Source organism: Chaetura pelagica, unplaced genomic scaffold, assembly GCF_000747805.2.
Source record: "Chaetura pelagica isolate M959 unplaced genomic scaffold, ChaPel_1.0 scaffold150, whole genome shotgun sequence".
NCBI classification, from domain to species: Eukaryota; Metazoa; Chordata; class Aves; order Apodiformes; family Apodidae; genus Chaetura; species Chaetura pelagica.
In genome coordinates this window covers 3,190,787-3,208,000 of record NW_009952052.1, presented here as the reverse complement: position 1 = coordinate 3,208,000, position 17,214 = coordinate 3,190,787, and the positions used below count along the sequence as shown (strand labels likewise).

General features: G+C 38.1%; 1 protein-coding gene across 1 annotated transcript in view; it reads right to left on the bottom strand.

Moving 5' to 3' along the window:
• The window catches only part of CD109 (CD109 molecule), a 75,613-nt gene that overhangs the window by 33,409 nt on the left and 24,990 nt on the right, over nt 1-17,214 (bottom strand). Inside the window, exons 6-14 of the mRNA XM_010003537.1 lie at nt 11,629-11,668; nt 10,909-10,993; nt 8,619-8,719; nt 7,449-7,580; nt 6,484-6,593; nt 4,522-4,761; nt 4,091-4,192; nt 3,944-4,006; nt 2,465-2,641 (exon numbers count right to left, since the gene is read on the bottom strand). Coding sequence (XP_010001839.1) covers nt 2,465-2,641; nt 3,944-4,006; nt 4,091-4,192; nt 4,522-4,761; nt 6,484-6,593; nt 7,449-7,580; nt 8,619-8,719; nt 10,909-10,993; nt 11,629-11,668 — 1,050 coding nt within the window. The remainder of the gene's footprint in view (nt 1-2,464; nt 2,642-3,943; nt 4,007-4,090; nt 4,193-4,521; nt 4,762-6,483; nt 6,594-7,448; nt 7,581-8,618; nt 8,720-10,908; nt 10,994-11,628; nt 11,669-17,214) is intronic.

Genomic DNA, 17,214 nt, shown 5'->3' with positions numbered 1-17,214 from the left:
TTATTTTGGAAAAAAAAACAGCCCTCAAAGATTACACCAAAGTATTCCACAGTGAGATCAATACAGAAAAGGGATATATGTAATAGGTGCATGGGTAAGAAAGAAGGTAATAAACAGGCTTTACAGCATCAGTCTACCTTCCACCAGGAACTGAAGAGGGAAAGGGTCACCTGCGCTATGGTATTTCTAACGTGTCCCATTCCCACTGTACCAGATGACGATGCAGAATGTCTGTTTTAAATAAACAATTTAACTCTTTTCCCTCATCAAAACACCTCTTCTATAAAGTCTAAACATAGAATTCAGCTCCACACTTAATTTAGCTACACTTAGCTGTCCACGTTTCAGTCCAGTGTTCAAGCTCTCATCTTACACAGAGGCAGAAGAAATAACGGAGACTAGATAGCAGTCTGGCTCATCATGAAGCATAAATCCAAGCAGTGATGAAGAAAACAGTCCTACAGGTTCCACTGGCTGAACTGGCTGTGAGTGGGGTTCAGTTACATGGCACTTAGATCTGAGATGTTTGAAGGTATCCAAGATGTGTCCGCTGGTGCCGCCAAACAGGACACATAAACATTCCAGAGCAGGCACCAGAGTCCAGGAAGAGTAACTTAAAACCACATTCTTCTTGGACAACTGATTTTTCATAAACTGACATTAGACACATAACTCACATACAAAGAGACTTAGTCACCTGATGGTACCTGGAACCACTTCAGATGTCCCACAGCACACTCAGCTCCTATGCCAGAATGGGACAGGTCTCCCATAAGGCCTGTGAAACATCCACTCATCCTATGATAACATCCTGAATAACCTGTGGCCTCTGAAAGGACACTAGATGTCTGCATTCAAGCAACTGTTTCCTGAACCTACATGTAAATACATGTATTTAGATGTCTGAATCTATAGCCTCATCACATGCTTCCTCTGATAGATCTAGTGTAGTGTTCATCTTCCTTTCATATTCAGTATGAAAATCAGAGAGCAACAGCAAATATACTAATTTTGCCAACATAAACGGGATTAGCATCATGTGCTTCACTATACATTATCAGACTGTTTGTGGGTAAGAACACTGTGGCACTGTAGGTCTGTACACTCAATTTTACCAACTCATTTACAGAGAAAAGTAGCTTGACAGAGTATTTAATTTCAACAGCTAGTATTCAACTGGGGAAATTTTAAATTTTGAAGCCTGTAAGATCAGTTTTTTCCTTATCATGTATCTTTCACCATCCAGTCTTTACAGCACATACGGTAATACTGATCTTAAATTCTTATAATTTATTGTCTCAATTTTTTATCTTGTCTGTATAGATACTAGGATCATGTTTTTCATCATAAACTACATTTAATTAAACTGGTATTTTCAAGATCAGGCCTTATCTCATTGCCACAGAATATACTGTAGTCTTATTTGTGAACACTGCAATGAATGGAAAGACTTTTGTTTCCAGAAGCCTGAATCAAAGTGTTATAGCTTTCTGGTTAGAAAAATCTTCCTAACTCTACCCTAAAATTTCCAATTTTTAACTAAATTATCTTATTGGTTTTCCCTTTATTTAGATTCTTCAGACACTGGTACATAATAGCCATAATAAACAAATGTGTGCCTGCAGCTCCCTCACCATCCTGCCTCTCCACTTATCCTGTGACAACAACGCTCATATCCTGAGTTTGGATAAATCATTAAGCAAATGGAGAAATGTTGCTTGCAGGAATAAGACAAATAGCATCCCTGTTGATGTCTGGTTAAAAGTATTAAAGAAAGGGGAGAAAAATGTATACATATCATAAGTCCTTGGGTAGTCTCACCTGTAAAAATTCACAGTGAGGCTTTAACTTTCACAAAGGACCAAATCTCACCCTTGTAAGTAAACTGGAAAAGTCAATGAATTGCTGAAATAGCAGTTTTCCCACACTTCAAGCTTTTTTGAGGTAAAGTATGCATGACCACATAGAACACTGATCACATCCACTGATGACAGCCAAAAGAAGTTGCCTCTGATTTTCAAAAAGGAAATCCAAGAGGAACAACAGCTTATGAGAGGAAGGTCCTTCTGCAAAGTCTCCTCAGAACACTGCTGTGTTTGGGCTTTCTGTGGACCCATGCACCACTGCCTGGCTAGAACAAGGTCATCACAAATGTTTACAGTTCCACTTAGAGCACTTAGCAGTATCTTTCCACTATATTGATCAGATCAATTTGGCTCAGTAGTTGACCAAACTATTAAAAACATGAAGAGATGTCATGTGTCTATTTCTGTGAAAGACATTGAGCCCCATATTTATAACTGGACCTTAACTGTGCCACTATTATCAAGACTTTCTGAGGACTTACACAAACCTCAGATTAGAACCTCAATGAGGAAGATTTTACATTTACAGTCTAAAGCACTTTTTACCACACAAGAAACAGACAAAAACATGGTCTCAGATTTGAGTTCAGTATAGGTACCTTGTCATCCAAATCAGGCTGAATAGGGACAGTGATAGCATCATTTACAACTGCTCCAAGTTCATCAACATAGAACACAAGGATACATGCCAAAGGAGCCCAGGAATTTTCTGCTGTTAAAGTGAATGTTTTTGCAGCCTTTGTGCCAAAAGCCATAATTTGTTCTTTAGATAGCACCTGAAAGGGAAAAATTAAAGCAGTCTGCTGGTATCTCAGTATGTCATAAGCTCTGCCATTCCTTATACAAATAGCCGTTAAAACAAAAGACATATAGTTGTGATTTATTTTGTTAATTTCCTAAGTGGTTGAACAGTTCTATGAGACTAGGTATGAGACAGGGGGGCAATGTCATATTTAAATATTAGAACCTTTTTTTTTTTAATGTTTTAATTCCTGCATCACTATGGTCGAGTAAAGAATTACAAAGAGTGCATAGCACAACATTTGCTATGAGAACATAAAAATACAACAGTAATATGTTTGGGTTATAAGGGTCATCTATAACAGCATCTGAGTTTGGATCAGGAATACAATTTTAAAAGCAAATCTCCCAAACACCCCAACTAACTACACTTTGCACCATGGAGAGTATGCACTGAGGTCCACTAACATGTACCAGCTAAGAACAGGTTTGCATTTTACTCAAAACATATGGAGTTCAGGCTCTCAGCATCAACTTTTTCACTCTACATCTGTTTCTGTTGGACCATACCACTTACTACTGAAGACAGAGTCATGAAGGGTACTTCTCTGCCTTTGACAGCATGCACCCTATTTTTTAAATCTTTTGTTTCAGAAAATACACAAATGCCTATGTTTTATATTGTCCTGAGGTTTTCCTTAACCAGTTTACTATTAAAGTCTCTGAAAGGAAAAGAATTGCATTGTCATTATTATTAAGGTGTCGACTGTGCACAAGACATGCATGTGTTAAGGACAGGATGGAATACCAATGATGATGTATAATAAACTCTTAAACCCAAGTGAGCCATTAAACAAGCCACTAGCCAAGCCATGTATTTTAAAATGCTCCCTATGAAGTTCCCTTGTTAACAATGTTATCCTGCCCACTGGAACATCTGTCTCCTCAGCAGGCAAGCCTTCTTTCTCTGTGCCTGCAGGTTTGGCCCTGACAGCCTTGAATCTGCCTACAGGCTCCACCAGCCAACTGCTTCTGTAGGACCTTCTGACAAGCTCCAGCTTGGGCTGCTCCTGAGACACCCCTGCCCCTTCTCCCATCATGGCTGCTCTGCACAGAGACAGTATTGCTCTTAAGTTACACCTTGTAACCTTTTGGCTGGGTAGCTAAATGGCAGGTAAACTTTCAAAATTACCATTCTAGGTGAAATTAAAACAATTAAAAATACTGAATCTCTCTCATATTCAATCACATTCCACTGACTGTAGTAAGTTTTACCAAACACTCAGGCTAGTAAAAGTCATCTTGGATTGTCCCTGTATCTAAAACCAGTAACTTACCAGATAGTGGAACTCTCTCATTGGCTTGTTGCTTGCAACACTCAGCTCAAAGGGCTTCCCAGCCTAGAAAAAACATGTGATGAGCATGGAAACATGATGAGTATCTTGGACTACTCTTATCTTGGCAAGTTTTCTCTCAAACTGTACCTTTATATCCTGGCTCTTTGTTTTAACCTGGAGATAAGTCTGGCTGGGAGAGCTGAACACATCATAAACACCTATGTCGGTCCTACTGCTGAGGAACTCTGCCTACAAGAAAATATAAAACAAAGCTATTAACAAAAGAGCAAAATCTGTGTGCTACTGTTTACAGAAGTATCTTGGCTTTAATGGCAGTACAAGGTCACTTTACTGCTTGCTTTGGGTATCTGCTTTTTTTCCCTTGCTATCTTGGTGCAAGCATTTAGATCACATTCAAACAGCCACTTTTTTTCCAGCTCTAACATGAATATGAAGTAAGGAAATTAACAGTAGATGAAGTATCAGCTGTTGCAAGTAGCAGGAACAGTATACCATCGATCACAGCCCACTTGATTTGGTGTGTTGCTGTTCCAAAGCAACATATTACAAAGCAATACCTGAACTCTCAGAGTTTTTGTATTAGACAGGATTGGAAACTCAGTATCAATAATTCCATTTTCTGGGACTGTGTAATTCAGGACATGGACTGTCAGATTTCTCTCCTCTGTTGCCTCATTCTCAAGGCGAGAAAGGGAAGAGTGGTGAAAAAGCAGGTCCGACTGTTGTACAGTGATAGTGACAAGATTCTGCCTCTCCTCAGCTGTCAGCTGGTTGCTGTCAGAACGCATCACCTTCAGCTAAAAACAAAAAGAAAGAAAACGCTTATCAAGTAGTCTAAAATTCACAACACATAACAGGTAATGTAACAGGTAATATATTTGCACTCACATCACATCAAAAAAACAAGGGCATCCTCAGATTTCTGACACATCAGTAACTTTATATTTAATCCCTTGATTAAACTACAGGTAGGTAGGTCAGCCAAGAGCAAAATTATTCATAACTCTAGGGAGTAAAAAAAATAAGAAAAGCAAAGCAGATGGAACCCAAAAGGTGACCAGCCTTTCAGCTCTCCCAGTTACTCTTCTTGTAGCAAATACTTGTCTGTCAGGTGAATTATGCATATCTTACCTAAAGCCTGAATACTTAATTTTATCATTTATATCTCACCACCACCACAAAGGACAACCTAACATTACATCATGTCAAGAAAAATGTGTCGACAAGCAGAGCTGATACCAAGTCAGATGTCTTAATGGATTCATCAAATGAGCTGAAGACTCCAAAAGGGCCCAAAACTGACAGTCTGTAACTTCTTCACTCCAGCATCTATCAATCAGCACTACAACTTAAATCAACCTTTATTTCCACATTCAAGCAGATTCTCATCCATAGTAAAACCATTCTCCTTCCATTCCAAAAATTCAACTTCTACATTTAAAAGCACAAAACTAATTTTTTTCCCCTTTTCTTTTTCAATCCAGAGGTCTGTCACTCCAGTACCTCTCCTCCTCTGTCACTACCTTCCTGTCCTCTCTCTGTGCAAAATACGCAGACCTCCACTTGGGTATTGATAGCAGCAACTGTTCCTTCACACTCCTCTGGGAGCATAACTGATACCTCCTTCTCTGCCAGCTGAAAGCATTGCTGAATGCTTCAGCTACCTCTCACTCAGCTCATCTTTGGAAGAGGAAGAAGTAGGTCAGAGCTGGAAGAAACTAGGATACTGGCATGGAAAATTAGAAGGACAAAAAACAAAGACCTAAATGATCAGGCTAGCACAAAGCTATGGCTTCAGCCAATCAACATTGAAAGTGCATATTCAGCCTATTTTATTGGTCTTTAGCCTGACTGCTACAAATTAAAGGCTCAAACCAGGACAGAAATCAATTCCACTTTTCAAGCAAAATGCAGTGATGCAAACATGCGACCTCTGCTAAATGTAGAAATGCTGAACACAGATTATGGACAGCATGAAGAAGATAACCACTTCCATGAGAGGACTGAAGCTGTTACGAGAAAGGAGAGAAGGCAGAAAAGACACTTTTGCTTGAGAGCAATGTGGTTTGATGAGTTTTAGTGAATTTCATAACAGTTGCTTAGTTATATGTATATGCATCATATAAAGCATATATTCATGTGTGTGTGTATATACACACTTCCATATACAAATATTATTAGCAGTTTTGGGACTCAGTAACTATACTTGTTTTGAAGCACAGTTATCCAATGGAAAACAATCTGCTAGAAACTGAAAAGATTTCTCTTCCATCACAATACTGACAAACTATACTCAAATATATCCTGCTAACACAACAGCATTCCTTGCCACTTCATCTTTTTCTAGAGTGAAGACCTCAAAGTTTAGTATTTTCTGGTATGTATCATCAAAACAAGGCAATTTTAAAACAAATTTGTAAATTATACTTTAAAATCTGAAGCAAATTGTTACCTAAGCAAAAATACAGAAGAAGTAACATTTGTTCATACACAGATCATAATAAAATGAAAGAACTTACGGTAGCTATGAAGTTCAGAGAAGGTTTTATAACTCTAGTGTAGTCCATAAATTCAATAAAATAGTCACTTTGCTTTGGAAATATGATGGCACTTGAATTTTGGGAGTTCCCTGTTGAATAATTGTACGTTTTTAGACAACATGCTTTTAGCATACATATTCCTTTAGCAACAACACTATTTACTGTCCATGATTTTTAAATAATTTTATTGTACTTTTCGTCATTTCCACTCCTATTGCTCTTCATCCCTGCAGCTAAGGATCAGTAGATAGGTGGTATAAGTACTGGTGCTGTCTTCCACCACGCTAAATAAAGCATACCACATGGTGCTCTATTCCACACAGACTATGTCAGACTGACAAAAAAGGAAAGAACTCACAAATCCCAACTCAGTCAACTTCACCTTGCCAAGACTTCTACAGAAAGTCTGTAATAAAACCTAGTTTCTGGGATGGGCAGAAATTTTGTATAAAATATTTTTTTCCAATAAGCAAGATGCAGTGGAACATGAACACACAAATGGGCTCAGTTTGCAGCTGAGGTGAGAGAACTCTTTCTATTGGTGTGGTTTACAAACTAATATGATAAGTTTATGATTAAGTTTCAGTTTGTAAGACTCAGGCTAATGCTAGCAATTCCTTATGCTCTTTATGCTCTTCTCATCAGAAGTGGTAAGTCATTGACTTTAAGACTCCATCTGAACATATTTCTTGGTTATTTAATAAATCATTTAGCATAGACCCGTCTTCACCTGAGTTAACAGCTGGCTACACTATTCAATAGCTGGGCAAGCAACAGTTAAGATAATACATTTTTTCAGATAGCATATTTACATGTAGATGGTTCATGTTCCCATCAGCACATGATGCTTTTCTAGTGCTCCAAGCCTTTCCACATGGCAGTAACCTCTTCCAGCACCACCTGCTCTTTGGATTTCTCTCAGAAGACACCACACAGACACATACCTGTGAGCGACTCGGTGACCACCGCAATAATTTCTATTGGCTCTGTGTAATCACTGTCACCTTGGTGCCATGACTGATCAGTGTTCAAGTTTTGCAACATAAGCTTGTTACAGGTTACATTCACAGATCCATCTATCTGCAATGCAGGAAAAAAAAAAAAAAAAGGTGAGCCAGGAAAGTCAAGGACCCCTTTTAACTTACTACAGCTGATTTCCAGTTACGTCCTGTAGCTCTCCCCACATGCAGGTCCTGGAGTGTCAACACAAGAAAATAATGAACACTGACCTTTATTTTTTGCTTTCAGTAACCATTTTTATAAAATCCAGTAGAAGTTCACTACTTTTCAGAGTCAGCAATGCCTTATGGAAAAAGTTACTTTTTACACTTTTTCTAATACCTAAGAGTATCCACTTGTACGTGGCCAGAGCAGAGCTGCCTGGGCTTTGCAGAAACATACAGCTAACAGGTCCCTGCCAGAGGAGGGGGATATACCCTCTCCTATTCTGAGCTGTACCCTAGCTCAGAATTTCTGTAGGCTCAGTGCTGCTGAAGGCACTGAGGTCAGTCAGCTGCTAATGTCAGCCAGTAGAAAACGACAGGCACACCATTTAGCAGAAATTGATCCTGTTTTAATTTTGCAAAAGGATGCCATTTTTAAGGCTTCAGATCAAAACTGCAGGCCTTTATAAATTCACGTGCCACATTACATCGAGGACGGCAACTCCAGCATAATTTTTAGGCAACTAGCAGGTAGAACACAAAACACTTTGGTGTCTACCATGCTAGAGCTCCACTTAGACAATTGCAGTTGTCTCCTCTGGCCTTGTAATGCAGGGCTGAGCATGCAGGGACACACATGGGATCAGGAAGCATTCCTGGACACGGGCCCTCCAACACCTACACTGCTGCAGTGCCTCCTGGAAAGTTTTCCTACCTGGGCCAATTAGCACTCTCCCAAATAACTTCTAGGAACAGTTCGTGGAACCACAGAGGCCAAGACTCATTCCCAACAGGCAGTCTGACTACAGCTACTTTGTTCCAGAAATTAAAGAGTTTAACTCTACCCATGAAAGTCACTGCACAGACCATGCCAGCTGAGCTCAGTAACGGTCCCAGGCCTATTTACCCTACAAAAGGAGTCTACAACACTGCAAATCCCTAACAGAAGACTCACCTCCATTGTTGTTGTTATGTTCCTCTTGTTTGTCCAGTAAGAGACAGAAAGGCAAGTGACTGTTACAGTTCCCTTCACTGGCTTTCCATACGTGTACCTGAAACATGCCAAAGTGAAAACAATGCACCACCTCCAGGGCTTGGGCTCCTGAACAGTTCTGAAAGCAAAATATTCCACTAATATATTTTTTCCCTGGTCTCAAATATGGCTACAACACATTTGTACTTTGATAAGACCAGTTTATTGTCACTAAAATCAGGAGTCCAAAACCTGAGGAAGATAGAAAGCAAGTGCAAAGTGTTGCTTTTTCCTTCACATATGCTCTATAAACCTATTACTGTTATTATGGGCTGTACAATGTAGAAAAATTAACTACAATAAGCTACGCTGGAAGCAAGTTAGTGAACAGAACACCAATCATAACAGCATCATAAGTAATATACAGTGAAGTTAAAACAGCACCTGGAAGTGCAAGTGTTATGTTTCCCAAGTGCTGAAAATACAAAATGAGACCTATGAAGATACTTGTATGCAAACTATTTAATGATGACAGTGCAAAGAAACCATAGCATTATTACATGGCAAACATAATTTACAGCTATGACAAATGTGAAAACTGTAATGCATTCACCTCTTAGAATGCCATTAGCCATCTAAAGTTAGTGAATCCTAATAAACCAAAAAAAAAAAAGTGTTTCAAAGTCATACATAAGAGTAGCCATTACATTACCAGATTCAGACATTAGAGAAGTACAGATAAAGGTGGGTAGGTGGGGGAAACACACCCAAAATCATTCTAGTCTATCATTATTTATGCTTTCAGATGTGATAAATGAAAGTACTTTAAGTCATTATGGATTTGGTTGGCAACCACTTAAGAAATACCAAAGCTGAAAAGCAAAAAGAAATAATAACAAACTAGTGCAGCTACAGGAAGAACTCTTGACCACACTGTCTTGCATCTGAATTCAGCCTTTCTAAGTAGACCTAATTACAGTAATAAATTGCCATTGGGTCGTGTCCCTGTACTTAACCTAATAATTCTCCAGAGATAAGAAAGAAAAATGTTTTATGACAACTGCAAGTGTAAAGGACTTATAAACTCTTTGTATAAAGAGGCATTATGCCTATAAAAGCAGTCACTAGGAATGAAGTCACTTCCTATAAATAATTACAATGTATCAGTAAAACTGGCACTGCTGAGATTCAGTCTCAGACAATTCAATGACGTCCAAGTCTGGATTTATTGCAGCAGACAGATACACTTCCAAATACTTTATGAGGGCCTAATGAAGTAGCTAAGTACCCTGTGGAAGACCAAAATTACTTTGGCAACCAAATTCACATCAGTATATAATAGATTCCAAAAGCAAAACAGAATGAGGAAAAAAAAATTGATGGATTTTTTTTTTCTTTTTTAAATTGCTCCTTAGGAAAAATGTAGATGGTTTACAATATCAGGTTGCATTCCCTCAAGGAAAAGAAGCTGTTACTCAAAAGTCCAGTTACTCAAACACTTAATATAAATAGCTTGTTAATCAATCATTTCTTAATTTCACTTATAAATGGGGTGCTTGTTTAGAAGGTATATATTTTATGGAATTAAATAACCCAAGAAAAATCTTTTATTTCAGGACTCCTTGAATGGATCTATCGGCTAATTCTATCTGGCTCTCATCTTCCCCAAATAAAACTAATTTATTTTTTGAGATTAATGCCCTTTACATTTTTTGTCTAGTTTTTGTTCAGCTGAAAAATAAAATATTGTTTACACAGCAGTCTACAGTGAAGTCTCTTCTGAATTTCTCAAGAGAAACTCTTCACTAACAGGTATAGATATTTTGTTATGCAGGAGAAGCCTATACTTCAAACCCACACTGTGGATAAATTGGATCAAGAAGGATATGCATACAAGCTCACGTAATTTTCCTACTAATCTAATAATACAGTTATACTCCCAACAGATCCTGACACGATAAACTGGAGAGCACCATTAGAGAGTCCTAAGAACTAAAAATGCCTTAATATATTACAATTTTATGAAGAAAGTAGCTAACATATCCTGGCAATAGTCAGGATACAATACAAAACCAAAAATCTAATTACAAGTCTGAAGATCTAACATTGTTACAACAAAATCCAGTAGCTAGAAGTGGAAGCTAACCAACTAATTTAGAGTATAAATCACTTTTTAGCATTCTAAACCTAAGTTTTCACTTCAGCACTTAGAGCCCAAAATAATATTCTTATGAGTAAAGGTGACACTGGTATCAATTATTTACTTACTTTGCAGTGACAACACCAGTTACGTCTTCCTCTCTCAAAGAGTAGTATAGTGGTGTTGCTATTGTAACATCAAATTTTGGTAAAACTAAAAAAAATATATAAATAATTAATTACAGAAAGTAAGAGATAATGTAGGTTTCTAAGTGATATGGGCAGAAGATGTAATATGATAAGGACTTCTCCAGTTTCCTAAGGAATATAAGGTAAGATGTACTTTTAACCGAACCATATGCATGCCTCAGACTGACTTCTTGTTGAAAGGAGAACACCAAGCATCATAAAAGCAGCCTGTATACAAATTTGCAAAGCTGAAATATAGAACATTCAGCCTATTCAGTCTTCACAGAATCATCAGCAAGCTTCATGATCAGACATTACACAGATATTTTCGGATTAATACATTGCCTGCACAATTCTGTGAAAACTGGGACAGGAACTGCATCTCACAGGCTTAAGGTAAGTATATTAAAGGTTGCATGGCATCCAGACACTACAGTAGTAAGTAATTAAAACTACCAAGTTAAACGGGGCAGCTGGTAAGATTATGTTTTTCCCAGGACAGTCAAGGGTCAGAGAAGAAAGAGATTTGGAAATTAGGCTTTCTGGAAGTCTTCAAAAGGTTCTTGTTAGTCAAGGAAAGCTACTCTCTCTTAACTCTGAATTAATTGAGAATCAATTACAAATTTTGGTCACTAACAAATGGCCTTAAGTAACACTTACCATATTCCATTACTTTAAATCTCTGATAATGAACTTGGCCCTATTGAAAAAAAACAAACCACAAAAACCCACATATAAGAACATACATACAACTGTGGTTAGAATAGCAAGCTTAACCTTCTAGACCAAATCCCACATGTATTCAAGTTAAATTACAATTTCTGAAATTGTGTGATTTAAAATCATGTCTCAACCATTATCAGCTACTGATATGGAACTCCTACAGGAATCAGTAGCGTCTACTGGCACCATGGAAGGATGCAGGAAGCTCACATGTAGCAGATCTTAAGTATGTATAATGAAGAGCTCAGAGAGCTTCAGATCTGTGGACATCTGCACACAAATGGTTTCTGTAAAAAAACAACAACAAAAAAAACCAAAAAAACCCACACCAAAAAACCAAATATCCAAGTAGCTAGTACAAAACCATGACTGAGTCACCAGCAGAAACTTTATTAAATTAACTCAAGTATCTCTATGCAAAAGGGAAGCTCCTACAATGTTTCTCCAGAGGACAAGAACATTTCAAAACCAGATATAATCTTGACAGTCATAATTTACTCAAAGGGCAGCTACATTTTTTGTACAGTCTACAGTGCATACTTACTTCAGCAGAAATATTCTTGGGTTATATCTTCCTATCTCACTTATTTGTTAAAAACCGATGGAAAAAAAAAAAACAAAACACAAAACAAAACAAACACCTATGCAATATGTTGTTACTTGTGTTCTCTCCTTCCTCTTTTTCTAATTTTTTCTCTTCTTTCCTGATTTTCCTCAGGAGAGTACCTGAAAGCACATGCTGGTGTATCTCTGAGATGTGACACATCAGGCTACATATGGCACAACACTGCGAAATTAATTTTGAAGGTTTTTTTCACTCTCTTAATAATTAAATATTTTGCTGTTCTTTTTGTTCCTCAATACAATGACAATTGACCTAAAAAGTCATGGTACTCAGCCACATAAATTTTGCTTTTGGCTGCCTTATTCACATGTTCTTCCTTGCTAAAGTGCAAGTAACTCTCACCAAGCATGCACATAATTTGTCTGCAGACATTTAACCCTTGTTCGTGACTTTTTACAGCATCATGCTAAAAACTGCCATCAGCAGGGCAATGGCTTGAGATGATTTACCACCACTGCCTGGAACTGGAGCTCTAAATCTCACCAGATTTGCTTGACACATGGATTACACTGGAGCAATGAGTTTCCAAGAGGAAAATCTGAGCTCAGCTGGGCTGGCAGAATGGGCTGAAAAGCCGAAGGAGTCTCCACTTCCCAATGGACAGGAAGGGAGAGGCTCCTTTTGAAAGCCTTATTTGTCTCTTCATTTAAGACTCTTCTGGAAAACAGGGGAAAGATCAAGACAGACAACAGTCTGTCACGAGGAGGTGGCTATTTTGAAAGGTTAATATTGCCAGCTGCTGCTCAACTGCATGATGAGGTTATGCTGATGTGGAGCTCTGAAGTCTTATCACTTTAATTACTGCTGAGAACAATACCACCACTACAAGTCATCATATGTGCTGGAGTATGTCAGTGAGCATGGTTTGAAATGTGGGGAAAAGGAGTATGAGTATGGATAACCATATTGTCAGGTTGCCTTTTTCACCATGGAATGTCAGACAGCAGGAAGTGTCTGTGGCAAGAGAGGATATACTGACAATTCCTGTGGGAAAAAAACACAGGACCAGGATTGAAGCTGGAAACAATTATAACTCTTACCTGATCAACAAATTTGCAAATTAGGCATTTCAGACCAAGCCCTTTACAACTCTGTATTAACTTTTCCTAGCACAAGACTTATACCAAAGTAAAAATTAGGTTGCTACCAATTTCAAGTCACTGATCATGAAATAATTGCAGTATTTATATTCCTAGGTCTGAAAAGATATGTGCAGAATCTGCACATTTGGATTGATCATCATCCTTTCAACACAAAATGTTACAGCACTGACACACAGTCCACAATCAGATTCCAATCAGGCAATCTTAGGAACAGGTATCTTAGGAAAATAACCTGTAGTTAATTTATCTCATGTCTGGTTCTCTGTACATCTTTTATTTACAATGCTAAGCATATATATGTGTCGCCTGTGCCATTAAGCAAATAATGAACCAGCCAGCAGGATGAAAAAGCGTCTCCTTTAAAATTTATATTTTTGTCTCACATGACCTTAGAAGTAAAAACCAAACAAACAACAAATAAAGAATAAAAAACAAAGTGAATCGTAAGCACTAGAAAACAGAGATTAAAGTGAGACTAGTGCTCTTGGCTGCACCTTCTCTAAAATGACTTTTATGGCAGAAAGCAAGCTATGCTTCAAAGTGCAGGGGAAGGAAAAGACCCTACTAGGTCATCCTGATTATTTGAACACCAAGCCAGATTTCCCACTAACACACACTTTCCAGCCAAACTGGTTTGGAATATGACAAGTAACAGCACTTCACTTCGTATCATTATAGTTCCTCAGGGCAGGGCTGTCTCTCTGGCAAGTACTGTTCAAATATTTTGGACTGGAAGTTGTTAAGCCAGTTTCCAGGAGTGGTGGCTTTTGAGACAAGCAGTTAGTCATATACACAACCCAACAGAGAATTTTTGTGTTGGTTTTTTTTTGTTGTTGTTTTTTTTTTTAAGATAGGAAAACACCATGCCTATTCCACTTGTCTCCAGCTCTGCTTTATTCTAGCATGGTTTTTGTCTGCCTTCTCCTGCTTCTTAAACACACCCACCCTCCCAGCCCATTAGCATTTTGCTTTAAATCAGCATTCCTTAAACTGCAAAACATCTATTACATTCTGTGCACGCTGCCCGGAGTATTAAGAAAACTGTGCCAAAAGGAGATTCATAAAAATATTTTGACAACATGAGGATGATAAAGCCTTTCTGAAGTTGAGCTTCAGATGCTGTAGACCCTGACATCTAAGAATCACTAACAATTACAGTCCAGATTTTGCTTTGCTGTGACGAACCGGTCCAGTTTGAAGTCGCTTGGGTCTAATCAAACAAATAAGAATACAGAAATTGTTCCCCCAACATTTTTTCTTCTTCAGCATTCAAAAGCCTCGGAAACTAATCTAGCCTAAGTCCATTTTTTTTTGTTTGTTTCTGACTTTTACATGTGTCACCAATTATAGCATCAGGAAAGACTCCGGGTGTGGCCTCAGGCCTTTGCCCTGAAAAAGCTCCCTGCTGGCACATGCTCTTGTGGCTGCCCTGCCACCTCACGGCCTGTGTCAGAAACACTCCTCAGCTTCTGCTTTGCAGCTAAATAAAACAGATTTTTATCCAGACAGAACTAACGGAAGCATTTCACGATCACTTTGGTGCTGTATTTTCACAAGAAGAAATAAACCCTGAAATAAAATTCTGTATGAATGCCCGGACTTCTCAAATCCATCAGCACAGTCTCCAGAAACTCAGCAATCTCACCAATGTCACCAGTATTCACACTGTGAGATCCTGAATAAATATCAGTACTCATCTGCAAACTAGTGAATACATAGCCAAACAACTCCAAAGAGCTTAGGTAGAGTCTGATTTTGAAGGAGGGTGATGCTTTTTTTAAGCAGTTATATAACCTCAAACTTGATGGATCAAATGCAAGACCTGCAGCTGACCTAGCAGTAAAACATCACCAATTTCACTGTGCATACATTGTAACAGATATCAAACCTCAAAAGTTGAAATGTAAAGTATTTTGAAAATTGCTTTATAGCTGAAGCTTTTAAAAAAAAATATCATACTCTTCAACAATATTTTAGAAAGCCCTTGTTGCACATGAAACATTACTACTCTTCACTATTTGACCATAAATTTCCAAATAACAACTTCCATACATTAGATTACAAAATACCTTATAGCTAGGAACAAGTCCTGTGCAGAGATGCCTACTACTAAAACTAAGCAACGAAGGGCCAGGCTCCACAACAGGAAATATAAGATATCCAACTAAAATACAAGGTGGAGACTTGGGAACCAGACTGTAATTACTCTGTCTTGAGTTTTCTTGGAACAGTTGTACTAACACCTGAACTCTTTATTAAAAAAGTACTACAGGATGTTTGACAGCACCAAGCAGCCAGAATCTGATTTAAAACAGGATTCAGAGGCAGCACTTCCAGGAATCCAAACTCGGTACACTTGGGAACTGATCTGTAACCACTGGAAGGAAAAAGTTATTTACTGACTTAGTAACCCACTTGAAAGCAAGAGGGAAGCTTGAGATGAAAAAGCTGGACTGTGTACTATTTAACTAGAAAGCTCAGGTCATGGCATCAGGATAGCTAAGTCATGTGAAGATCAGTCTGAGTTTTCCATGAGGACATGTTCCTAAAGCCCTAAAACCCTGAGTATATCCATGAGCTGTGCTGGATCCCTTGTGGACCCAAAGATAGCAGTACTAGCTAAGGATAGGTGAGGATCACTCATTAGCTTTCACTGAATACCAACTAGATCTCCATAAGATCACCTACATACAGACAACCATTTGCTTCTAACTTCAAACTGAATCCCATCCCATATGACCTCGTATTTCAGGGCATAAGCTCATTTGCAACAAAAAAAAAGTTTCCCATTAGAAGAGGTTTTTTCTTTTATTCTGCAAGGTTCTTGCAGGTTTCATTAATGCAGTGGTATGGCATGCTATCAGAAAAGCAAGCCTCTGAGACAATCCACTAGACAAGATCAAGTGTAATAGCATGAATATTGCAGCAATTTTAAAATATATTCTGGACAGGACAGCCTTACCCAATGTAAGATGCAGTTTAAGAACACGCTACAGAAATAATTCTGCTTCGTAACTAATTTAAAATAGAATTTGAAAATGAAAGCAGAGCAGGTGTCAATTAGAGAGGAAAAGGAGTCTGACAGGAAACAACATTAGGTTCTATGTGTGGGGCTTGGAGTTGCTGTTTTTTTCCCACAGAATAAGAATTGTAAGAACACCCAGGTTTATCTGGATCCCAAAGCCTACAGCCCCTTTTTTAATTATTTTTTTTAATTTTTTTTTATTTTCATATAATATACTGTTCTTTTCTCCTCTATTTTAATTCTCAATTCAAAGAGTTTAATGACAGAAGGAACCGTTTAGCCTGACCTGCTTTTATCTAGGTTTGGTTACTCAAGTATTTAGATGCTTTATCAACCTGCATTACTACAATGCGTTTTCCATTCCTGATTTTTAAAGACTGAGCAACAGAAAAGCCCTCACTCTTTTTTTGCTTGTTTGTTTTGTTCCAGTGATTAAGAGCCTCACTGATGAAAGCCAAAGATCATTTGTTTGGTTTCAGTTTCTATTAGTTTGGTCATGCTGTGCCTTTCTTCACTAGATTAAAAAGCCTTTTAAAACCTGTTACAGCACTCACACACTGTAATCAATAAACCCATTGATTCATTTGATCCTTTCCTATACAGTCAACAGATGGGACTTCCGCCATCTCCCACTATGGAGCTTTCTTCCTCAACTCTATCCACAAACCTTGTCACTAGTTTATTAGAAACAGCCTGGCCTGTGTGATTGCTGACTGCTCAAAAATCAATCCACCTTCTTTGACAGGCCTTACATACACTACTGTTTTTCA